The sequence below is a fragment of the Varanus komodoensis genome, unplaced genomic scaffold, assembly GCF_004798865.1.
Source record: "Varanus komodoensis strain SLA01 unplaced genomic scaffold, ASM479886v1 scaffold10, whole genome shotgun sequence".
Taxonomy (NCBI): Eukaryota; Metazoa; Chordata; class Lepidosauria; order Squamata; family Varanidae; genus Varanus; species Varanus komodoensis.
The window spans coordinates 20,555,508-20,581,263 of record NW_025335269.1 but is presented as its reverse complement, the minus strand read 5'-3'; the positions used below and the strand labels follow the sequence as shown (position 1 = coordinate 20,581,263).

The 25,756-nt window shown below is 40.2% G+C and overlaps 1 protein-coding gene across 4 annotated transcripts in view; it reads right to left on the bottom strand.

The window, feature by feature from the left end:
- TMEM108 (transmembrane protein 108) overlaps positions 1–25,756 on the bottom strand; it is a 201,391-nt gene that overhangs the window by 80,186 nt on the left and 95,449 nt on the right. For 2 of the 4 annotated variants that reach the window (XM_044419167.1, XM_044419170.1), the window contains exon 3: positions 14,992–15,073. In XM_044419167.1, coding sequence (XP_044275102.1) covers positions 14,992–15,031 — 40 coding nt within the window. In that variant the 5' untranslated portion in view covers positions 15,032–15,073. Of the gene's footprint in view, positions 1–14,991; positions 15,078–25,756 lie in introns of all 4 variants that reach the window. The other 2 variants (XM_044419169.1, XM_044419168.1) reach the window with 1 other exon arrangement.

Genomic DNA, 25,756 nt, shown 5'->3' with positions numbered 1-25,756 from the left:
TTAGATGTCATAATATAAACTGCCTAGGAAGTTGTTTAATGTGAGCATAATGTTGATATTATTGGTGCTGGATATGGTTAACTGACTTGCTATGTCTTGTGCTTATTTGTTTATTTTTATGTTTTTGAAATGAACTCCCTTTGAATAAATATTGTATTATGTCTACTGTATTTGCTTATTTTTGATGAACTCTTTGAGCACAACAGTGTCTTGTGGAACACATAGTTATACTATAAAGGAGCTATGAAAGATGCCCTACATATGCCAGAGAGAGGGGTGATGGGATCATGGCCTTCTTTCCAAAGACAATTCTTCTTGCAAGAAGGTATTTCCTAATCCAGTTTACTGCGATTCCAAATCCCACCAAGAAAGAACAAGGACCAACACTCACCCGTTTTGCTTTCCTTTAAAATATGCCTCTGACAGTGAAGCTTAACCATGAAAAGTTTGCATCAAACAGTGTGGGATAAAAAGAACTATTCCATTCATTTTAAGCGAAAGATAATTCTCTGAGTTTGCCATGTCATGTTGCCAAGTCTGCTCAGTGGAGGAAAGGTAACTGACAGCTGTTTTGAAACTTTACCGGCTTTAAAGTCTTTTTTATGACTCTTTCCACCACACATGATTTATTAAAGTTTCATTACAGGAAGGGGAAAAAAATCTGATTTATGGCAATTTTTAGCGTTATGATTGGAGTGTTCAAATTCATGAACAAGAAAAATGCTCAAGCTGTGCAAAAATATATTGCTTCCCAAAGAATTATTAATAATACATCTGTTGATGCTGAGATCTGCTGTAACTTTGGAGAGTGGAGATATGGCTGTAATATGCTTACAAGAATGGCTGATAAAAATTGCCCCAGTAAATTTTCCATGCTGTAACAGTAAGCTTCTGAAGTTGTCTGACAGGTCCAAAGTTCTTGATTACTCAGTGATTTCTGCAGCCATCATTTAACCCACACGCAACATACCAGCCCAGTGGCATTTGCAACCAGGATTTTCACATTATGTTTAACGGAACTTGTGTATTTCCTGACTATATTTTATTTAAAGAATTTATATCCCATCACCAAGTTGGATAAAATCTTCAAAGTGGCTTACAAACTGAAATCTAAAATAGACATAACTAAGACATGAAATCAAGACATACAAAAGAGAACATTAAAAACAGCACAAAAACAGCATAAAACAGTAAAAGTAGTACTAAAAATGAATCACCCTCCAGTTAAAAGCACAATATAATCAGTTAACTTAAAGCACTAACATCTAAAGAGAGCTAGCTAGTATGAGCCAAACATTATTTGGAGGAATTCCACACCAAAAAGGCCATGGTAGCCAGCTGCCTACCCAGTCTTTTCTCAACCCAATGGCCTCTAAATATTGTGGACTATAGCTCTCATTGTTCGTGACCATTGGCCACGCAGGCTGGTGTCAATGGGAACTGAAGTCCAACTCATCTGGAAGATACCTGATTAGAAAAGAATTGACTTATGATTTGAAGGTTGGGGCATAAAAGGGGTTCCTAGGCAGTGGTACACAGAATTCCAGGGAAAAATAACTTGCAGCTCTACTCTAATTCACAGGGTTCTTGTTGTGAAGATAAAATGAAGCTGTGCAAGACACCTTAGGTTCTGCTCAAAAGGAAAAAAGGTAGGATATAAATGCAATTGAACAACAGCAACAACAGTCACAACCAATGCAGCATCAAGGGAATAATGGCTACACTCTCACTAGAATAGAATTGAATTCCAGTGTTCCTAGGATTATATGAGATATTCATTTCATTATGCATATCATTCGAACATGCCCATCTTCAAACTCAAATTTGAAATGAAATCCTTTTTTTTTCTCAAGGAAGAAAGTTTGCATATTGCTGTACTTATGGATTGCACTTGAAAAATGTGTATATTTTCCCCAAAAACTGCATTTTGAAATGCATTATTTAAAAAAAAGTACGTATTTTCATGATTTAGTCAATGGGAATAAAGTTTTGAAAACTGCACAAAGAAATGCGTGCTTTTCCCATTCAAACTGAAATTCAGCAAATTTTGGTGAGCAAAAGCATCCCAGGTTCTCCCATCCTTTAACATGCCTGAGCTGGGCAGTATCTTTCCGAAATGCACTGAGGACAGGTCATACAACAACATTCCCCAGCCTGGTGTCCTCTAGATGTTTCAGACTTTCAGAACTTAAAAAAAGATGCACACCGACTTTAAAATTCCAAATAATTTTGGAATTATTTGCTTTTTATGTTTTGGCTATCTTTAAGCAAGGCACAACCAAAAGCCAAAGTACAGAATGAAAAAAAATCAATTTTGAATGAGCTGCATGTTTATAAGCTGATAAAGCCCTTTCAATTGGACGAGTATTTAATCATTAATTCTTCTTAGGTAAATGTTATTGTTTCTTACTATCATGATTAGGCACTCATTGCCTAGCTGAATAATATGCCAATAGAGGGACAAGTTGACTTGAAACTCAGATTGTTTGCATCATAGAGGCATTAGCATAAAGAAGCTCCACACAAGTGGGAACTCTCAAATTAGGGATATGACAGCCTGGTTCACCCGTGCACGCAAATTCCTTGTTGAATATGACCTTGTTTCCTGGCAGATGAATGTATCAGGGACTCCACTGGAAAAGATTGCATTACACCTGATATGGGAAGATAGGAATGCTCCATTTGGGGTATCCTATCTTTGATGGGTCTTTTCCACATGCATTGCAAAGGTGTTCCCCTGGAGTGCAGATGGGGACCAATGCTCCTGGTATGCTCCCACCACCTCTGACCTCTCTGTATCAACAGGCAAGGTTCAATGAGGAAGGGCAACCCAGTTTACCACTGTTACAGTGCTCTGTGTGATCAGAGACCCTGCACAACCAGACCTACTGTTCATGTGCAGCACTGTAACACCATTTGGCCAAATGCAGCTATACTTCCTCTTCAGATCTTCACCCTGAATGCAGGGAAGCCAGGTCAGGAAGGTAAGGGTTAGAACATGTATCCCCAAGCACCTGAAGGGAGGCTATAATGTTCTGATCATGCATGTGTGAAACAGATCAAGGCTACCTCGGTTTTGCCTAATCAACTATTTTTTCCCAAAGGCATATTGCTGCTTTTGGAACACCTCTCTGGAAGAGCAAAACATTTTTCACTTGAATTTTTCTGTGTGGCAAAGACACACATTGTCTTTGCCTAGAGTGTTTTTGTACCTGTGGAATGTGTGTGCTTTGTGAATGACTGTTCTTCAAATTTACTAGGTTGCTAGTTGACATCTCTTGAAATAGGTTGCACACTTGAGCTGAACAGGCTAGTTTTGAAAGCCAATGACAGTCTTCAAGATCTTTGTTTAAATTCTTATAAAAGAGGAATTTAAAGAGCAAAGAAATCAGATCCTTGTTTTCTATTAATACATCCTGTCACGGTTTTTGGCCTTCAAAGTTCATCTGCTTCAAAGTTTCAACAACACCTTAGCAATGATGTCTGCATATTAATCACTGATATCCCCAGCAATGGGAAGCTTGATTTCTGTCTTGCTGAGACTGTTGAGCACTTTGACTGCCATGGCTTCAAAAACTGTAGATTCTATTGTGAAATTGGTGTTAGCTTCCTGCAGGGAACTCAGCTTCAAATAATGGATTTCCCCATCGACAATCGCAGAACTCAGAAGCACCAGGAGAGACTCATAAAGCAATCTGAAGAGCAAGGAGAATTCAGAAATACCTAGGATTTAAAAGGGGAGACAGAACTTTTCCTGGAATCATCTGAGCTTCATGCCGTTTATTGGAGACGTACCGCCTCTACTATTCTATGAGTTCTTGTGGAAAGTACAAATAAGATATGACATGAAGTCTTTGGGGAGTGTGTGAATTTTCAGCTTCTTTCAAGCACTTCTGCAATGATTCATAGCTCCAAATGACTCTTTATATCATGCTGTTCTGTCCTATATTCTTTCAGGCTGAGCAATGCTGTTGAACACTTGTTAAGCAGCACAGGAGACCTCCAGGCTGAAAAAGGCAGTGAGATTCAAATCTATTGAACCATCTATTAAGAACTGTCACAGCAGATTGTTATGAAACTTTGCCTGTAATTGCAGGACCTGCTGTTCTCAGAACTGTGTGGGGAAAACCCCATGTTATATGCCGGTGAAGAAGCTGGATTACAATTCAGCATTACAATCTATGCAGATTTGCTTAGTTTGCTTAGTTTCCACTGCCTTACTATTGCAGACTCTGGGGATGGAAGGAAAACTAACTGGAAGGTGTGTGTGTGTGTGGGGGGGGGATGCATAGATCGCACTGGTGATCTATGGGGATACTTTATGGCTACCAAAGTTTACTTGTTTCTTTCTCTGACTGGTCATGTGCACAAATCACTCCAGGGCCAGCTGTACCATTTGGCAGAATAAGGTGTCAGGAGGCAGATGCTAGATAGCTCTAAGCTATTAGAGGACACAGCAGTATGTACCAGAGGCCTGCTCTGTGCCCCCTAAGCAAGTCTGCTGCTTAAGTTGGACATTCAACTATGTAAGTCCGGTTGGTTTTTGTTCTTTGCCTCAGGCAGCAAAAAGTCTGGGTACAGCCTTCCCTCACTATATTTCCTGACTGTGGAGTACCTTGTGTGAGGATTTTCATTGTCATTAAGTTGTTACATGAGGAACAGCTCTAATTACATCACATGAGGCCTGTACAAACCCCTGTGCAAACATTCTAATTGTGTGCAAGCAATACGTGTGAGGTGGAGAAAGGGAAATGAATGCACGAGCTCCACCTCTCTGCATTGCTGATTTCATCTCCCTCTGTATTTGGAGGGCAGCTGTGTGCACTGAAAGAATTCTTCGACCCATGGATGCTTTCCCTAAAATATAGAACCTGGGGAAACTAGGGCAATGAGAACAGCCACCATGGAGGGCAGAGGTGATGTTCTTGTCCCCATCACCTCTCATCAGGCGGAGAGGTTCCCATAATCGGAGCACTTGCACAGAGCTTACGGAAGTGCTTTCCACAGACAGTTGCTTATTGCTGATCAAACCAATGTGCTGTAGGTATCAAGGGAGGCTATGCCAGTGGAGCTCCTAATCCATTCAGCTTTTCTCTTCAGATTTATTGGAGCTGTCTGTGGTGCTTTATGGTGCTTCATGATGCTAGGCTATTTTTGGGATAGAGTTTAGCATCACAGATATCTTCTGCAGAGCTGCTGTAAAGCTCCAAAGAAAAGTGGCTGAGAAGCCCCACTAAACCAGGAGTCACAAGTCCCCCTTGGCATCACTGACTCTTTACAGTAATGTTTACATGAGTTTTTACATTTCCTCCTTCTGTCCACACTGGCTAGAATGTACATTCAATTTGAAAACCATCTCTTTCCTTTTTATCCTGAACTAACTGCATTTGCACATGCAGTGCAAGAGAAATCCAAAGGCAGGAAAATGCCTTGCTCATGGAAATCTTAGACTGGACAATGAATTTGCACTTATATGCTTGGCATAAGATACATTCATTGTATGGCTCGGGTCCCTAGTAAAAGGAAGCTGTATCTGCTATGCTGAATGCAAGTGCATGGAGAATATGAATTATAGAAAGCTACCATTTCTCATTAATCTTGAAAGAGCTTTGCTCTGGTTCTTTATAAATGTGTCAGAATGAGCATAAAAGTGAAGATGCCTTCTGTCAGAGAATGCTGAGACACCATGGATAGATGCAGGGGATTTGCCTGTCTGCTGACAAAATGAGCTAGCGCCTTCATGTAAGAGTTGATCGGCTTTTAATCTGAAATTCACCAACTGGGTTATAAAACATGGTCTGCAAATCTATACATTCAACCTTGTTTCAATAGCCTACATTTGTGCACTTTTTGCCAAGGCTGCAAGAATTATGATAGCACTTCTGAAATGTACCTGTGATTTTAGAGAAATGCTAAAGACAATGCACAACCAACAAAATCATTGAACCTCTTTCAGCCCAGAAACTGAACCCAATTATTTGCGATGCTCTCAGGGGTCAAAAGCAAAATGGGGTAGAGCCAAGGGCAAGAGAGTAGGACCACAATACCAAAAATGGCAACATATTTTAACTGAAAACTTTTATTCCAGTCAAAAACCCTTTGAAGAGACACTTCAAATTTTAGAATGATGCTTGGAGGAAAGAGATGGAGCCAGGAGTCCTAACCCTCCAGGAAATGCCAGAGGCTCAGATTGGTACTATAGGCCTGTGCTTTTGCACACCTGGATTAGAGACTTGCACAATATGACCCGCTCATTGAATTTTCATGTTGCTGAGTGCAGAGACATTAATACTAGGATCACAGGAAGCTTATTCACTGGCTCATTGGTCCATCTAGCCCAGTATTGTGAACACCAACTGGTGGTAGCTCTCTAGGGTTTCAGGCAGGATTTAGGCCTACCCAGGGATGCTGGAGGAATGAACTAGGGCTTCCTCCAAGTTCAGAAGATGATGCCTCTGAATTACAGTTGGCCAAGAACAAAATTGGAGGAAGGATATTCCTCATATTCTGCTCGTGAGCTTCCTAAGCGGGAAGTGATTAGCCCTTGTGGGAATGAGATGTGGAATTCGACTGGCCTTTTCTTTGATTCAACAAGGGTCATCTTATCCCCTTGTGCTGTTTTCCCACACAATGGTGCTGTGTCTTTGTTTCAGTTGTGGGGATAAATAACAGAAAGGCCCAGGCTATAGACATCTGTGGCAGATTAGAGGTATGGAACTATAAAGACAGAAAATGTGTAGTCTTGAATGGTAGCCACAAAGAGAACAGAGCAAGACATATGTGAAAACCACAGCAACAGGCCTCTCACATTCTTCAGTCTGGCAATGATCAGATTTTATTCAAGTATTTTTCACAGAGTTCAATGGTGTGTGCATAGCAAGAATATTCATGGACAACAGCCCTTATCTAGGAAAGAAAGAAAATATTGAACTAAATAAGGACACATTTATGGGAGATATAATACATCCAGGTGAACTGGGCATCTCCCCTTCATCAAAGGCAAAGAAATGTGAGAGTGCACGCTTTCAATGAATCCCGCAACAAATAGGGTGGGCAGTGTTCCCGCTTTACAGAAAACAGTTCTCTTTGAAGGGATGTCGGTCCTTTCTTTAAAGGCTTCTGTTCTTTGAAAATCTATACAGCCAAGTGTGGTTTTTAAAGGTAAAAGAACACAAAAGGGAGACAAGAGATCTTGGTGTATGGAGTGATATATATTGGTTGTAGTAATTATCACTAAAGTTGCATGTATGCATCTACATCAGAATGTGGAATTTTCATACAAACTTGTGTTCTCTTTTAATCCATGTGTCCTCTGTTTTAAGGAGCTACAATAACAACTGGAATAAAAGTTCCTTTACCCTTGAAGAGGGTGCTATATCAAGATGTATTGATATGTGTTTCCAACAAATATTTCTACTTTGGACACCTTTTTGCAGCTTTGACTGTTTTTTGGCTTCCAGTCACCCTAATGTTGCCTCCTCTTTCATCTTCAGAAAAAACTGTTGATCACCACAAGCTATGAAATTCAGATGCGCAACAATCCTAACTCCAAATTCTCTGCTCATTGACCTGATGAACAGAAAGCTAATGGCTGCTTGAAATGCAAAGAATTGGTGGCTTTAAAATCAGGCAATTTGAACAAGGGAAGGCATATGCAATTTCACTGAAGACCAAGGACGCTGTTTTGCCATCAATTATGTATGCACAAACCAGTCGACTTTGTTGGGGCTTATGGATGTCTAACTATACATGGGATTGCAGCCTCGTGCATCATTTTAAACCCCTATTTGACATCATCAAAGAAATCTAAAATGCCAGCTGGATTTTTGCAATGGAACAGTAACAACAGCTTAATGACTAATATGGATTCACGCACAAGAAGAATTCTGATGCAAAAATAGTGACAGCAAGCAATTCCAATTGGAGGGAAAATTGTCAACAACAATCTTTTCAAGATAGGAAGGGGGATATCCTGTTGTTTTCTGTGAACTGCCTGTCACTAAGTCATATAACTCAAATCTTATAGCTTCCTTCCAACCTAGTTACATCCAAAGAAGCTTTCCACATGGAAGCTTTCCACCAGGGGCAGATTCACATTTAAATCAAAGTGGATGGAATAAATATCTAGATATTGCCTGCAACCATATCTTTTGCAAAGCACAATACTCATTTCTCACATAAGAGGTCACAGAAGCAATACTTTTTCTTCTGAATATGGAAACTTCCAAAGAATATCTCCAACACAGCAGCCTAGACATATGGATCCAATGATCACAAATTACTGTTCTGGTGATATGTTTTTAATATGTAAGAATTATATGAGGAGGGGCAGAGAGCACATGCTTGGCATAAGGAAGGTCCCTAGTTCACTCCCCCAGTATCTCCAGGTAAAGCGCAATCCTGCCTGAAGCCCTGGACAGCCACCAGGGTTGTGGTCCTACCCCCTTGTCCATGGCTCTACCCCATTTTGCTTTTGACTCCTGAGAGCAGCACAAAAATTGACTTCAGCATTTGGGCTGAAAGAGGTTCAATGCACTGATATAATCCATGGAACCCTAATTTATCACTTGTGGACCATTCACTTGCTTACACATCTCAGTGGCATCAGTGAGCTGCCCTCAAGGAAAAGCATCGTGTCCAAATGCTTTTCCATGAGAACTGTATCTGTGGTACTGGTTTTAGGAGAGGTCATTTACACAAGCCTGTCAGCACCTTGTATTGTAGCCAACAGTCGATTTAATGTGGAAGACTGAAACAGCCCAAATGTCTGCCGACATGATGAGGGGCAAAAGAAAAGGACTTAGGCTGCCTTTCTATAAACACTGTCAAGAAATCCATGTTCTTTTTGTGATCCAGCTGCCTGTAAAAATCTCAATTTCATTAAGTTGGGCATCCACCCACTTCTTAAACTACACGTTTGTGTGAACTTGAGCCATTTGGGCTTCAAGGGCTTGAGCCATTTGAGCCGGAGTATGACTCTTGCCAATTAGACTAGATGCTTTCAGTTGGACTTCTGTGAGATCTTCCTGCCCCTGAAAACTCAAGGAAACTATTCAGCCAGCCAGCAGCCGGCTAAGGAGGCTCACCTCAGATTTGTCAAAGGCTCTCGAGTATAAAGTCACAAGGGCTGCTCCTGCTCCTGCAGCTGTACTTGGTTTGGTTTCATTCTGTCTCTGCCTTGCTTTTGGTTTGAAATGTTTGAGCCGTGTCCTGCTTGAAGACCTATGCTTAGGTGTATATATACACTTTCAGGTAGCTCGGTTATTTTTCTGTGTCAAGGTTATGTTTTCAAACACTGCTTTGTTTTCTTTCATGTCATCTTCTTAAATAAACTTACCAGCTATTATAATTGTGCATTCTTTATTCCCGCTTAGTCCAGAACCCTCTATTTGGTTATTGCTTCCGATGAAAGCTTCAGGCCTAGGGCTTCAAAATAGTAGGAGTAGGCTTGGGTCCTTCTTTCTTAAGCTCCAGGAATGTCCTGTAAGGCCTGAGATTCCTGGGGTTCGTGGCTGAGATGGACACAAAGGGTACCTATAGCCTGCTCTGCTAATTATTTGTCACTTCCCTGCTGCGGGGGGCAAGAGCAACCTGTTCCCTTCTTTCACCCGTGCTTACCAGGAGTAGGTCCCATTGAACCTAGTGGAGCCTACTTCTGAGTAGACATGCATAGGATCATACCCAACACCTTCTGTACTGTTTCTCCCAGACAATCCCACATGCTCCCACCACTCAGTCCAACCTAACTCGAAAGGCACATGGGACATTTACAGGCATGTTCCTTAGAGCTTCATTTTCCAGTCACTTCGGTAGTTTCTTTCTAGATTTTTCACTATTAAATATTCAGCTTCAGCCACCCATGGAGAAAGAAAACACAATAAACATCCATATTGAATTACAGTGATTCATGCTGCAGGGCTTAAATCACCACATTAGGTTTTCTTTTAAAAATTCTCATTGCAAAGCCAACTACGTATTTATCATAATGGAAGTGGCAAATGTTACCCATAATATGTACTTGGCAGCAAATGGAAGCAAGCTGTGGACACATGTTCATTCTAATTGGGGCTTATCAACTGAAGCCTTCTAGTGATTTAAAAATACTAATAAAGATACCCATGTTGAAATCCTCATTCAAATTTTTTATAAATATGGGATATATAAAACTTTTAAAATCCTACACATTTTACTGCAGAACCTTTGAAGATTGAGAGGTGAATCTAGGAACTCCATTCCCTGAGAGAAAGGGACATTCCATGAAAGGAACTGCCTTTGGGGGAAATTCCCTCTTCCTCACACACCACAGCTCACCCCATTCAACAGGTTCCCCTGACTCTCCCAGGAGCATTTTCAGGGTGCTGGAGGGGCTGCCATGAGAAGGATAGGGTGGGGAAACTGATCTTTCTTCCAGTGCAACTGATCCAGCATAAATCTGGATTTCAACCACAATGCATTTATTTGGAAAGAAGAGCCACCGAATGCAATGGGAATTATTCACAAATAAATGTTCACTGATGTGTTTCTTTAAAAACACCTGAAGTTAAGCTCCCATTTAGTAACTAGTAATGACACAATCACAATCATATGCCTCTGTCCCTCTGCCTATAATCCCCACTTACTATTTGCAATATTTATATGACTTCAGTACACCCTTCCATTCCTCTCCTGCATTCTAACCCTCAATCAGGAACATTAATGAAATGAGACTGAAAAACACCCTTCACTGCTTCTGACAGTCTCCAGAAATTGAGAACCTTGTTTTCAATGGCAATATGTGAGAATTTAACTGCTTCTGCAGATTGCTCTGGCCTGCACAAGGTATGGAGCAGTTCAAATCGCTGAGCTACATGGCTCATGATAAGATCTTGGCTGTTGAACATTTTGCAGGACCCCCTACAGACAAGCAAAGAAATCTGGAAGGGGCTGCAGAGTATGATCCAGTGTCTATCTCTGCTCACTTCCCTTCTTAATGGCTAATTTTCCCAAGTGGAGTGAAGGGGGAAGAGCAATGCAATGTATAGTTTGGTTCTTACTCCATTGCAGCAAAAATGAGAGAGGTCCCTGTGCCACCTTAAAGGTGAATGTATGTATTTGTGAGAGAAAAATGATAAATTCTTTCTTAGTTTCTCAGCCTTGGCAAAGAAGCAGATATATGAGAGTAGATAATGCAGAAGCATGTAGAACTAAAGGAAAAGTAAGATACTTACCAACACAACTACAATCAGGCATTGTAATATTGTGTGAGAAGTTACAACAGAGAAGTTACAAGCAGGAGTCTTTGAACTACACAGGTAAAATATAGAGATAAGGTGTGAATGGAGGGAGGACATGCCAAGTTGTATGATGAGTAACCAAGAAGAAGGGGGCCCATGGGAAAGAGTCTTTAGTAGCAATGTGAACTGTAAAAGCTTTGTTATATTATTTGAGGCAGTCTCCTGGTGTTCTGCCTCTGCACAAGTGTATAATTGATTTTGCCTTGTGAACCATATCCTTAAGAAATACTGTTGAGTCACTTTTTCCTGTTAATTTAGGCCTATTTCCACCAGGATTTGACATATTATAACATGAGTTTGTCAACAAAATGCATATCAGACACCAGCTAAGATAGGCTTTGGTTTAGAAATATAAATATTAAGAACTTTATTGCATCCTTCCCAACCTGGTTCCTCCCAGATGTTGTGGACTACATCTAGCATTCCTGACCATTGGCCATTCCCCCTAGGCTGAGAGTAAATGAGTCCAAAGCATCTGGAGGGCACCTGGTTAGGAAAACCTGCTTTCTTTTGTGTACCAAAGTGCCATAATGTTACATCCGGCATAGTAGTTTGCAAATTTTATCCTTTATATTTATTTACTGTCAATTTTAGGCGAGTTATATAAGCTTTTTATTCAATGCTTGAAATGGAACCAAATGCACAATTCAGTATGCATGGGTATGATATCTGAATATTTCCACTAGCTCAAACCCCATTAAATTATTTTTGGCAATGCAAGTAACAGTAAAACAATGCTTTACCTGATCAAAAGCACTCTAAATTCATATTATTTTCATACACTGGTTGAAAATGTCCCTTATGAACTAATCAGAAATCCTTTTATCTGGTATGAACTTTAGGCTGTAATCATGGGAGTATCTATCAATTTTGGGCTTACTTCTGAGAGGAATAAACCTCTAATGCAAACAAATGTGCATGTCTATTTGTAAATCATGAACCTATGAAGATAATTTCCACCCAGTCTTTAACTCCATAAATATATAATTCCCAAATAGCTTACTGCTGACTAGTAACATGTGGCCTCTGTCTGAAAAATGAACACAAAAGAATTCTTAATAACTATAGCTGTCAAAATACCTAATAACTTTTAATAAAATTAGAGAGCATGACATGTAGCTTACAGAATGCAATTTGTGGAAGTAACTTGCATTACTCTGGATTTGGCTGTAACATATTTGCATGCAATACATACTCAGGAAACAGGAAGTGAGTATAACTGTGTCCTCTCTAATTGAATTATACTTAGATATTTCAAAAATAGACCATTTTTTTGTGAAAATCAGACAACTATCAGGACTGAAAATGCCAACTAGAAAAGGCCTCTCCTCCAAATATATTCTTGTAGCCACTCCAGCAATTTGTGGAAGAAAGAAGAGAAAGCAAGGCTACTCCATTAACTCAGTTAAGAAAAAGCAACTTTGGTTCCTCTTCTCTATGAACAGTTTCTGTTCTAGTTGCTCATAAAAAGATCAGCATCTGGCTGCATTACAGCCATTACAGCACTGCAGCTGCATTAAAGCTGCTCATTCTAAGAGCCTTATAGCATTCAGAATGCTCCCTGAGTTTTCCTGCTTTCCTTTCACCTCCCCAACTATTTTTCCTGCCTTGTTTTCATAGATCTTTTAGCTGCTCTGGAAGCCTTTCTGGCTGAAGAGAAGAATATAAGTGCTTTAAATAAACAAACAAACAACTACAACCACTGTATTCAATTATTATGATCATGATGAGCTATATGGAGACTGTCTGAGAGCTCATAACCAAAATCTTTCAGCAAAAAGCCACTACATCTGAGAGGGCACATTTCACTCCCCACTGCCTCCACACAACTTTGCAATATCTAGCAGAGTTTGTCTGCATCATATATCACAAGGTTTCTCTAAATCACTGGCTGCCTTTGGCAGAGAATGAGGAAAAGCAGAACATTAAAACAAGGTAGAGATGGACACAATGGGTCAATTTCAGATTCTCCCTCTCTTTTTGGCAGTCGTTAATATGGTACATCTTGAACTTCCAAGATTTTCTCCAGACTTAAGTTCAGTTTGTCCTGGACTTTTTTTGTTTAAACATCACACATAAATTCCCAAGCATTGTTATGCACGTTTTTCTAATTCATGCATTTTTATAGGGAAGTTCCACAGCAAAATTCAGAATTCAAAAGTGCAGAATTCAAACATAAGCAGGGTTTCAGTTTCCATTGTGGTTTGAAAGGTTCAAAATTAGGTGAGTGTGCATTAAAATGAGAACAGAACAAAATTCTCTCCATCCCTTGGCAGAGTTTAATTCTCCTAGACATTAAGGGGGGAAAACAGGAATTACATGTGGGGCTGTAATTTACAGTGGCAGCCATTCCTTCAGAGACATGGCTAGACTGTCCCTTAGCACTGGGTTCATACAATGACTATGTATGCAGTGATCTAGTTTAGATATATGCTTCTAGTTTGCCAATTTGCCGTTAAAAGAAAACAAGTTAAAGCACAATAAAGGTTTAGCCACAAAAAAGGTTTAGCCTATGATCCCCAGCATGCCCCAGCAAGCATAGTTCTAACCCTTTTTGTCTGCCCAGACTTGCATATGATTTGCATATGATTTGCATGTCTTCGTGACTTTTCTGAAAACAAGACCATAGGATGTCTTTCTCCTAAAGCTATAGACACAGCTACAACTTCAGGAGGGAGCTTAACAATCTGAGTTCCTTTCCCAAAGCCTATCTAAAGGAAAGCGAACAGCAAGAAGACAAGGCCAAAAATTCCATCAGTTCCTCCTCCTGCAATCCAGCAAGCATTAAAAATTTTAGAAGCCTCTGAGTTTGGAGGCTTTCTTCTAACAGGAGCACAATCCAAAGGGTGATGCTCTTAAATTCTAGATCCAGAAAGAATAGGAAGAGTTGAGATGAATGGATAAGATGGGCTACATAATACAGACGATGATGGGCAAAATCAAATTTAAGCAGATGGTCATTTAAAGGTTACCTGAAGGAGCGCTTACATCCATATATGCCCGGCCACCCCTTGAGATCTGTGGGAGAGGCCCTTCTCCGGGAACCCTCCGTGAAAGAAATTAGGAGGGTAGGTACTCAGAGGAGGGCCTTCTCTGCGGTGGCGCCCAATCTATGGAATGCGCTCCCCAGAGAGGTCCGCCTGGCGCCGTCGTTATTTGTTTTTCGGCGCCAGGCGAAGACCTTTTTATTTAAACGTCATTTTAATTGTTAACAATATTTGCTTATTTATCTGGCCAGGGCGACTTCTTTTATATTGTTAATTTTATATTGTTATTTTTGTAGTTTATTGTATTTTATTTGTGCTGTGAGCCGCCCCGAGGCTTCGGCAAGGGGCGGCATAGAAATGTTTTAATAAATAAATAAATAAAATAAAGACGAAAAGGGGGGGGGAGGCTCAGTGCTGCCAAGTTAGTAGATAAATACATCAAACATAGAGAGAAAATGACAAAATATTTGGGTGGAAAGCATTTCCTGACTTTCTGCTTTGCTTCCCTATTAATTTGTACCTTATTATTTGGAAAAAAATCACAACTGAAATCTCCTTTTTTGCTCCAATATTAATTTTGTACCCTGTCACCTGGATTGTAGTCAACTTAGTTCTGTATATTTTCCAAGGAACATCATCACAAACCTAAATCCAACAGTTACACAATAATAATGATTTCTCATGGAAGATCAAACTGCAGAGAAACTGAATCATTATGGTTCTCTACTTACTAAGCAGTTGGCAATAGAGGACCTGTAAACTTCTCTTCATGGTATCATCTGCTCCTGGTTGTCCTGCAGTTTATTCATGATTCTGTCTAGGAGATAAAGAGGGGAAAGCAAGGCATTTATCGATTAATTTCAGAAAGCAGGCACACTGGTTAATTGGCCTTTCTGGCCAAATAGACTCTGCTGAGAAACACAATCAGGTTCAGAGATTGCCAAATCCAGGCCATCCTTCTTCATGGGAGGCCAGGAAGATAATGAATCCTGAGAGAAACAGGATATATGAAGTGTATTGATTTCATTTTCCAGAATAAGGGATGGAGAAGATGGGTGTTTGCTGCTGGCTCTTTCTTATACATGTTGAGAACCATTCATTTTTCAAAAATAGGTCATTCAACTTTACAAGTAATACATAAAAGAAAGATAAAGAGAAAACTAATAACTTATAATATCAGCAAACACAATAGGTTGGATTCAGCAGGGTCATAAAGTAACAAGACAGTACTTCCACACATACAAGGGCGTCTCAACAATGTCTGATAACTTCTAGTCAATCTACTCCTGTTCCTCCATGAGCCACTTATTAACATTACCAAGGATCCATCCTGAACCTCCAAACTGGCCTTTGAGGGAGGATATGTGGGGAGCTGCGGCCGGATGAGGGAGCAGGAAAGCCCCATATTTGTTGTGTTTGTGGCTTGTTGGAGCTAAACCAAAGGACAAGTGATTGAAGAAAGCTTGTAGTGTTCAACACAAAGCTGTACCACCCTATTACGAAAATGTTCATTTATTCATTCATATACATACCACCAGCTAAGTTTTCCCACCAATTGTTCTTACACAATTAGTACAATCACTAATTCCCCTCTTTCTCTTTCTCTCTAAACTTTTCTTCCAGAGGTATTTATCACGCACTTCCCTACTCAGTTGTTTATTGGTTATTTAGAGTAGACAATGTTATGGCTCTCCAGTTTCACTTTTGTGTCTAACCAGCACTTTCAGTGAAGTTTATTTTATTTTTTATGGGCAGGGAAAATGTGGCATTTAATTGTGTAAGTGAAAAAGCACTAGTTCTTGTGTGTTTGTGCTAATCCAGTACACTACAGTGCCAACTAAGGTTCTATGTTAGAAAAAGAGGAAAGGGAATGCTTCTTCTGTAGTGCTCAGATCTCAATTTTGCAACAAATTGAAAGTCGGTACAGTGGATTAATAGCCAAATAATGCCCTTGTGAAGAAAGGTTCTTTTTCTTGCTTTCCCTTCCCTCCTTCCTTTCTCTCTTTCCCCTATGTTCGTAGTTGACATGCATCCAGCCAGTTCCTAATGAATCCACATCCAGAAAGTACACAGAAGGTAAATAACTGATAAGTACATTTAGATCCTTTCCCCAAAAATGCACAGGCCAAGATGCAAAGAACAACTACATTAACTTGGTGACAGCACAAGGCCATTAGACTTATTTTTCTTGAGAAAGCAAAATGCTTTTCAAACCATGGAAAATTAGAAAAGCAGGTTATGTTATTGCATGAGAACAGTTATGTAATGGGGGGAAAGGCTTAAAAGCTCACCGAGCAGGTACAAGCCCCTTGCATGAGCCTGGGTCATGGCTTTGAATCCTGGCCATGAACCATTGCACTTGCCACCAGATATTAAGTAGTTTATCTACAAAACCTTTGCCAGTATCTGGAGCTATATTGCACACTACACTACTACTTCAGATTGAAGAGCCTGCCCTTGAGAACAGTTAACAATCTTTAGGCACTTGATATTATAGGGTTCTCAGAGGGACTTCCTGCCCTTCCCACAACTAAAGGTACTTGCAAGCTGTTTTAATGTCCTCCACGATTGTTCCTTCTAAGCTTATTAGAGTGATGAGCTTGAAGGTATGTATGATACCAGCTAAACCAATAAGCGGCACTCAGCCCCTGATTAAATAACTGCCAAGGAGTTTATGAAAGCAGAAGGGATGCATTTGATTTGTAGGTGGAAGTCTCTTAGGATTGCCATTTTTATTAGCTCCATTTGCCAACAGAAGAGGTGAGATATTCACTAATGTTATCGCTTTACAGCTATTTATGCTCACTGTGACAAAGAATTCTTCCTATTTGGAGATCTCTCCCTCCATAGACCTACTTTTATAATCTGTTGCAAATGTAAAAAACTTTCATGACTGCCTTCTGGGTAGACATAATTTTCACTTCATTTACCTGTTTATTTATGCGGTTTTTATCTTGGGTATGAAAGTATATTACACAAAAGCAAATAAAATGAGAAGGAACAGATATGATTGTAAGGGCACAATACTATTGTACCTTAAGTTTACAGTCTTAAAGGAAGACTTATCTGAGAGCAATCCCAAATGATCTTGATGAGAGTCTTCTGAAGTGCAGAGGGTTGCCTGCCTATGTATTAATAATTCCCCAGCTGGTTGGGAAATGCCGGAAGCTGAAGGACTTTTTAAATGTCTAAGAATGCATAGGATTGTGCCTTAAATCTTGAATGAGGCATGCACTGGCTTCCCATTGACTGGAGTTAGGTATAACAGTATTCAGGGAGACTTCTATTTTCCTGCTTATACTTGGCATAGATGCCCTGATAAAAGAGCATCTTAAAACGGCCAATTACTGATCTGCACTGTTGCTTTGGCTTCTGCTTCCAAATGACAGAATGATTAATTCTCCAACACATGCCAATAACCAAGGATATTGTTCTATAATAATCACTAGGAATATAAAATCTATATTTAACAGGCTTCTGCCATTGATTTGCATTTATTTAACTGTTCTCTGAGCAAGGCTGCCTCTTGGATTGAATGGTCTACTGACAATTGCACTATGATACTGATAATAATAGATATGTTGCGGCAGTGGTTTTGATTTGAATTTGGATAATTTATTGATTTTTGTGAGGCAAGAACAGATGTGTGCAAGAATAAACAACATATGACATTTTGTTTGTACATGTTCATCTTTCTTTTGCTGATGTCTTAAAAACAAAGACCATTTAACGGTCATGAACCTAACATAAAATTCTACACAATAAATTGAATAAGGTCCTTTGGGTCAAATCATGCCTCAACTTTATAGCTTATAAATTTCAAGTGAAGCCATCAGGCTGAGCTTCAGCAGACTTTTGGGTAAAATGCTAAAGGTAATGACAGCTCTTTAAAGTAGCACATCATTTTAAAAGGGCAGAGAAGCCTGAAAGAGGAAACATGCATAAAAATTGATCAAAGCTCTAGTACACGCACATAAAGTTTGCTCTTCTAATCAAATTATTTGATAGTGCTTGAAAGTAGAAATTATGTTTATTTCCGTAAAAAAAAAAAAAAAAAAAAAAAAGGAAAGAACTGATTCTTACAGCAGGGGCAGGAAATTATTTGCTCCTAGAGGAGTACATTTCTTAGTGAAAAATGTTTGCAATTTGCATACTAGAAGTAGGTGGGATCTTCTGTACACCCCCCCCTCACACACACACTCACACTCACACACACACAAGTCACTCTTATACACCAATTCACATACTGAGGAATTGTCTGGTGCTGATTTTTTTTTTCAGATTATCTAGATCTATTCAGTGTGTCTGGGGTTTGGGACAGAGACTGCCTTGGTTGCCCTGTATGATGATCTTTGCCAGGAGAGAAACAGGAAGAATGAAACACTGTTGATCCTCCTGGACCATTCAGCAGCTTTTGATACCATCAACCATTGTATCCTTCTGGAGAGGCTGGCCAGACGTTCTCCAGATGGTGGAGCTAGGGGATTGTTACTCTGTGCCTTGGCACATGTGCCACAGAGTTCCGTAGGGCTCAATTTTATCCCCCATGCTTTTCAAAATGTACATGAAACCACTGGGAGAGTCATTTGGAGGTATGAGCTGAAGTGCCATCAATATGCTGATGACACTCAGTTCAACCTCTCTTTTTCATCTAATCCAGGTGAGGCAGACAGTGAATGGGCTCCAAATCCCTTCAACTAGGAAATTTTCAACCTGTCCGAGATGAGGTTGCACTCCCTGTAAAGAACAAGGCTTGTAGCTTGAGGATTTTCCTGGTCCCTAATCTTTCCCTGGAATCTCAGGAACGCTGGGTGGTTAGGAGCTCCTTCTATCAGCTTCGACTTATTTTTCAGCTATGTTCCTACATGGATGAGCAAAGCAGCGCAGAGCCACAGTGAGTCATGCACTGGTAACTCTCATCTGGATTACTGTAATGCATTCTGCATGTAGCTACCTTTGAAATGGTCTGGACACTACAACTAATTCAGAACAGGGGACCGTGGCTGCTAACAATGACTGACCATCGAGTACACATTATGCTATTCCTCTGCCAACTGCACTGGTTACCTGCGCAGTTCAAAGGCTAGGCCCAGTTCAAAGTGCTGACCCAGGATACCTGAGGAAACACCTATCAGCTGTTCACTAAAATAACTGATGGAGTTCCTTCTCTGTGGACAACCCATCAAAGAACTGAGGGGAGGAATGGCAAAGAGAGGGGCCTTTTCTGTGGTGGCACCCCACTTATGGAACATGCTCCCTAGGGAAGTGTGTCTGGTATCATGGTTGATCTCTTTTAGGTATCAGGTAAAGACCTTTTTCTTCAAACAGGCATTTAGTAGCTAACTTAGTTTTTAATAGTGTTTTTTTTTTAATATTATTGCTACTTGTCTTTTTAACTGAACTTTTCACTTTGCATTGCCAATTTTTGTATCTTACTTTTGTATTTTGTATTGTATTGTATGGTTTTGATGAATTGTATTAGTTGCTGCTGTTTTAATTAATCTAGATGTTTTGTTGTAAGCAGCCCAGAAAGCCTCAGGACTGTGGGGAGGCATATAAATACAACTAAGAAAGAAATAATTTGTTATTTACCTGGCCAGGAATCCATTTGTGTGAAGAGCAGTTTAGATATGTTAAAAATAACACACACATTCATAGGCACCCATTCATGCTAATGCATGTGCACAAAAACAGCCCGTTCAGTCACATACACACCCCATTCACTCACTCACATACAGGCAGCATGAGAGTGTGTAGGCACAACTTGCACTCAGTTCTGTGCTGCATATTCAGAAAAGTGGATCTTGTTCCACTAAGATAGCAGGAGATGCCAACTGCAAGGCAAGCAGCCACACACACCACCACACAGAGCAATGGCTAGACCATCTATAGATGTTCTAGGTGCCCACACTCCATAGTCAGTTGTCCTCTTTGCCTGCCTCTTGCTCACTATCTCTCTCATCCTCTCTCAATGAGGGAGGAAAGGAGGGAGAGAAAAACACTGACATGGAGGTAGGCAAGAAGACAAGGGAGGTCTAACAGGAGGAGCTTGTGCCTGGGGAAATCTCTGCAGTCCAGATTTGAGGTCCTGAGGTCTGAATCTGGACAGCAGTTTGGAAGTTCCCCATCCATGTTCCAAAGTTGTCTCCACTGACTGATGTTTTGCTCACGCAAATAGTCTTGCATTGCTGAAAACAGGAAACCAGAAATGGGAAAAAAGGAAAGCAGCAGTCATCAATGGGAATGTGTTGCAAAACACAACAAAACATTGTTGTTGCTAAAGAGAAAAGGCCAGGTGCAACAATTCTGAAAGCATAAATATTTCAGGATCTGGAGTCACTTTGTCTTCTTGGGTAGGTTTACTTATCAAAATCAATGAGCTTTCCAGAAGTATAACAAAAAAGTTCCAACAGCTGTTAAACATGAAAATAAAAATACATTACCTTTATCTGAAAAAAAAAAGCTATTTTACTTTCCAGCTCCCTAATGATATCTATTTACTTCTAAACTCCACAAAAACCTTCAGATGAACCAAGTAAAGAGATAATCATTACTATGAGCTACAGAAAAATAAGACTGCAATTCACCTGAAGTCATAAAAGGACACTATGGAAAACTACTTTCATTATGACTTCCTAGATCAAATGGATCAAGTACGTACTGATCAAGTGGTTCTGAACTGTAGCAGAATAATGCAACTGCACAAGTAGGAAAATGAGTTTCATTTTGCTTTCAGAAAGAATACTTTATGTTTCATACTCAACCTCCACTGAGGTATTTCTTATGTGTCATCAAGGGCAATGAACTCAGATTAGTGTGTACAGAATTGCACCCTGAGGGTATGTCTTTTATACTAACTCATGCTGCATCCTAAAGTTCTACTAAAACAAAAACAAAACAACTAGATCCCACCATCCTCTGGTCTATCTTAAGTCTAAGAAAATGTCAGAGCAGACTACTGTCTTCAGATATGTGTGTGGTGGCACCTTAAGGGACTTTGCTTATGAACAGTAGCAACAGCAAAACTAATACATCTGTCTAAAATATATACATATATAGTCTATTCATCTCTTATGGACTCTAGCAAATATTACCTTATTTTTTAACCTTAGTTACTGCATCTTTAATGCACATAGTGATAAACAGAGGTGCAAAATCAAAGTGTGTATTGTCTTCCACAGTGTACTTCAGCTAAATTAAAAAGAACAACTGAGGTATAGTTTTATCTATTATTAATTAATTTATTAAATTTGTATAAAAGGTGCCCCATTAGAATTAGGCTATCTGGCTGGCCAATGATGAATAGAAAACAAAAGATTTCAAAGGAGCTGACAGGTCCCCAAACACTGAGCTGTGGATTATGTTTCAAGGAAGAAAGATGGCAACAGTCTCATAGACTGAAGCAAAAGCAAACAAGCAAGCACCTCTCCCCTCCAAAACACACATACACACTCACAAAACCCTCCGTGGAACAAACTTGATAGTAAAGCTAGTCTAGAACATTCTCCCTGATGTCTGGTTGTGTAGAGGAGATAGATGCATGCACACACACACACACGTACATGTATGTGCACATTCAGGGCATAACAGCGTATGATGTTAATGACGTGATTAGCAATCACCTAGTTGTTGTTTTAAAGTAAATACCAGGTGCAGGGTGGGGGGAATAAAATAGTTGTCAGCTCCTGGGGAGGTGATTTGATGTTTACCTCAGTGAAGCTGTGCAATGTGTTCTGGAACGTGGGTAGAGAAATGCTCAGATAGAGCTCAAAGTTGCACTGAGAAATGCTGGCACAATGTTTGGCATACAGTCTCAGCATGTTTATTCATTTTATAGTTTCCTCTGTTCCCAGTATCTAACATTTAGGCAACTTTAGTTTTATGATTTGTCTCAATGTTTACATTGGCCCTGCTGTAATAGGGATGCAGTGGGGTTCTGCAATTTCTACTAAGAACAGACAGCGCTTGTTAGGAATTAAATTAGGTGGTTTAGTATAAAATACAACTGAGGCCTCCAACTTCAAGCCACAAAACAGTTATCTGTATAGTAACGAGAAGCAGGGGCTTTCCTTCTGTGCTGACTCTGGAAGACTGATGGTCCAACCTATAAATATTGACCCTTCATCACCCACATGATGCATGTATTGTTGCATGCACTTTACCACAGCTCTAATTTGTAAGTCTTAAATATAGCTAAATATTTTCCCAGCCTTATGATGCATTCCTATTACAAACATCCATTTCCTTTCTACAAATCAAGCAGATCAGCAGTTGTGAAGTGCTAGGGAAAGCACCAGGTGCAGGAAGGCCCTTGGGCCGGATGCTCCCTTTTCAATGTACTGTTGCTGGCTTTCTCTCCTGCTCCCTCTGGGCCTGATCCACACACTTGCCCACAAAGCAGGTGAAGGGAGCTGAAAAGGCTGGCCAAATATTTATCTAATTCAGCATTTTGTTTACACAGCAGCTAATCAATTGCCCATGAGAGATCGAGAAGCTGGATATGAGTCCAATAGCTCCCTACAATTCATGTTCTTCAGACATAGGCATATTGCTTTTGTCAGTAGAAGTAGCATAAGCCTTCAGGATGAGTAGCCATTGATAGCTTAATCCTCCTTGAATTTACTCTCCTTTTAAAGCAACCAAAATCAGTAGTCATCACTACATTGTGTGGTAGTGGTTTCCATTAATGATGCACCAGGTGGATAAGTGCTCTCTTCTATCCATCCTGAATATTCCTCTCACTGCTCACAACTGATTTCATAGGATGATCCTAGGTTCTGCTATTATGCAAAAGCAGAAAAATATATCTCCCTGACCACTTTTTGAACTTTCTCTAAGTTAAACCTTCCCAGATTTCATAACCTTTCCTTATAAGGAAGATGGTCCTATTCTCTCATAATTTTCAGCCCTACAATATCTTTTCAAAGTGTGGTGACCAGAATTGTACACATTATTCCAAGTGTGATGGCATTACACATTTGTATTCATGTTTTATTTTTGATTCCTTTCCTATTTACCTTCAGCATGGATTTTGCCTTTTTCACAGCAGTCACACACTAGGTTGACATTTCCACTGAGCTGTCCACCACAACCCCAAGATTTCCTCCTTGGCCAGTCACTGCTAACTCAGTATACTTGTGAATTTAGGATCTTTATACTATCCAATCATGGGAGTACTTATGTTTCCTGGAAATTGGCAAGTACTACTTTAAGGTGGCAAACCTGGGAGTAAACATCTTTGAATTCAGAGCACCAGCTTCCGAGTAGACATTTATAAGACTGCAATGTGAATTTATGGTGCAGACACGCTCCAGGAATGTTGGTGTTAAAACTATTCCAGGGAAAAACATAAATATGCAGTAATCAGAAATATTTCTGCACCATTTCACTGCCAATCATACCTAATTGTGTGATGTTCAAGAAACATGTTTTCCTTCTACACTTTCAGTCTGTCACAGACAGCTCCATATTCCATTCTAAAACAAAGCGGCAAGAGCTGGCCTTGCAAATAACTGGCCTGTGACCCAACACAAGATTCAAAGCCTTCTCTGTGATTAAATCTAATATATTCAGCATGTGATAAAACACTCTGCCTTCAGTTGTGACAAATCTGCTCAGGAGCCTTTCATCGCTTTCACTTTAAAGCAATGCTGGATCACCCAGCAGCTGTAAAATGTCTCCTTTAGGTAAATAATTCCCTTTTATACTTCAAAACCCATCTTTATGTTTTATGAAGGAAGGCCAAGCTGCACAGTATTACTGAAAAGGAAGTGGTGGGAAGTGGGGCACAAGAAAAGCAACACAGACAATTTCCGGGGGGGGGGGGGGTTAGAACTGCAATGTTGCAACCAGTTTACCTTCAAATGCACCACTGAATCTCTCCTTTTACTTCCACTTTACTCCTACTTAAATAGCGTTTAACGTAGAAAAGAAGTATTCAAGAAGGATTGCAAATGAAGACTTTGCAATTCTCTAGAGGTTAAAATGAGACAGGCAAGAATCTTTTTTTCAGAGGTCTGAAAAGCCACTCTGACCTTTTCAGTAGGGTGGCCATTTATGAGTTTACAGGAGGAGGAGGAGGAGGAGGAGGAGGAGGAGGCAGCAACGGTGGCAAAGAAAGAAAAGTCATTCTGATCAGACCACACTGCCTTTGAAAGCCCACAAGTGGGGCATGAGCACAGCTACCCAAACAGCTTGCTATTCCACTACATAACTTCTAGGTGGCACTGTGGTATAACAGATAAGCACAAATACACTGATGGAATAACAAGTTTTCTTTTGCTTCTAGAGATAGTTCTGTCTTTAATCTGCTCTTAAAAATATCCCTGAAAAGTACTCCTTAAAAACAGAAGCAAAACTGGAGGATCATAACATTATCTTAAGAACTCATAAACAACTTTGAATAGGAAAAAAGAGCAACTGATGAATGACTTTTGTAGAAAATTTCTTAGAAATAATTTTAATCTAAAGGCACATAACATATCTGTTATGGTGAAGCTAAGCAGGTTTGGGGCTGTCCTGAGCCTGGAAGAGAGATCATCTGGAACTTTATGTAGCCACCTTGAGTTCCACAATGGGGGAATGCTGGGATACAAATATAATAAATAAATAAATGAAGCACATCTCCCTATAGCATGGAAGATGGTGACCTGGTAACCTGGCAGCGTGTCAGTGCTCACTCTATTGTTTAGGTGTTTTTGAGGGACAGCAGTTCTCAAAATTCTTTATTGTCAAAACAGAATGGGACAGACCTTCAAATAAGCAGCAGCCTCAGAGCAATGACTGTCTCTGTAAAAGAGGGCACATGGCCACTGTACATTTCAGAATAGTTTCCGGTCAGCTAAAATCACCACAACAATTCCTGGAGGGTGGAAAGTAAGGGGAGGTTCATGCTACACAACAAGTCATAGTGAAATGTTATCCTCATGGGTCTGTGGTGTTGCCTGGATCCAGTTGCAGAAGTCCTGCATGGTAGGATTAGTTTTCTGAAGAGAATCAATGGTTTGTTCTAAGGTTACATGCTTCTCCAGGTGTCTGGTCCTGGGACTGCCGTTTTACTATTGGCAATAGGAAAAACATAGAATCCCCTGGCAAAAGCAGCCATGGAAGTAGCTGCTTCATGCCTTCACTCTTAACTGCCCCTCAGCTTTTTAGCAACAGACACATCATTGCTATCTTTATTCTCATAGACCAAAAGAAGTGACTGTCCCTCTGTTTACTTCTGGAAACAGGGAGATAGCACAAAAATGCACAGAGGGAAAAGTGGGTGGACAATCACAGCAAAACTGATTTCTGTGGGGCTGAAGCAGCTGGAAGGTACCACAGAAATGCAGGTAGACTCAGCAGGGGGAAGGAAGGGACCCACCTCAGGACCACAGTGGGCCAATCAGGAGGAGGCTGCTGAAGTTCATAGGCCAGCGTAGGGAAAGGATGGGGATTGCCTCTCTGGGGGCTGCTAGGCTGCATGGTGAGGCTGGAGTGGGCAGTGCAGAAACA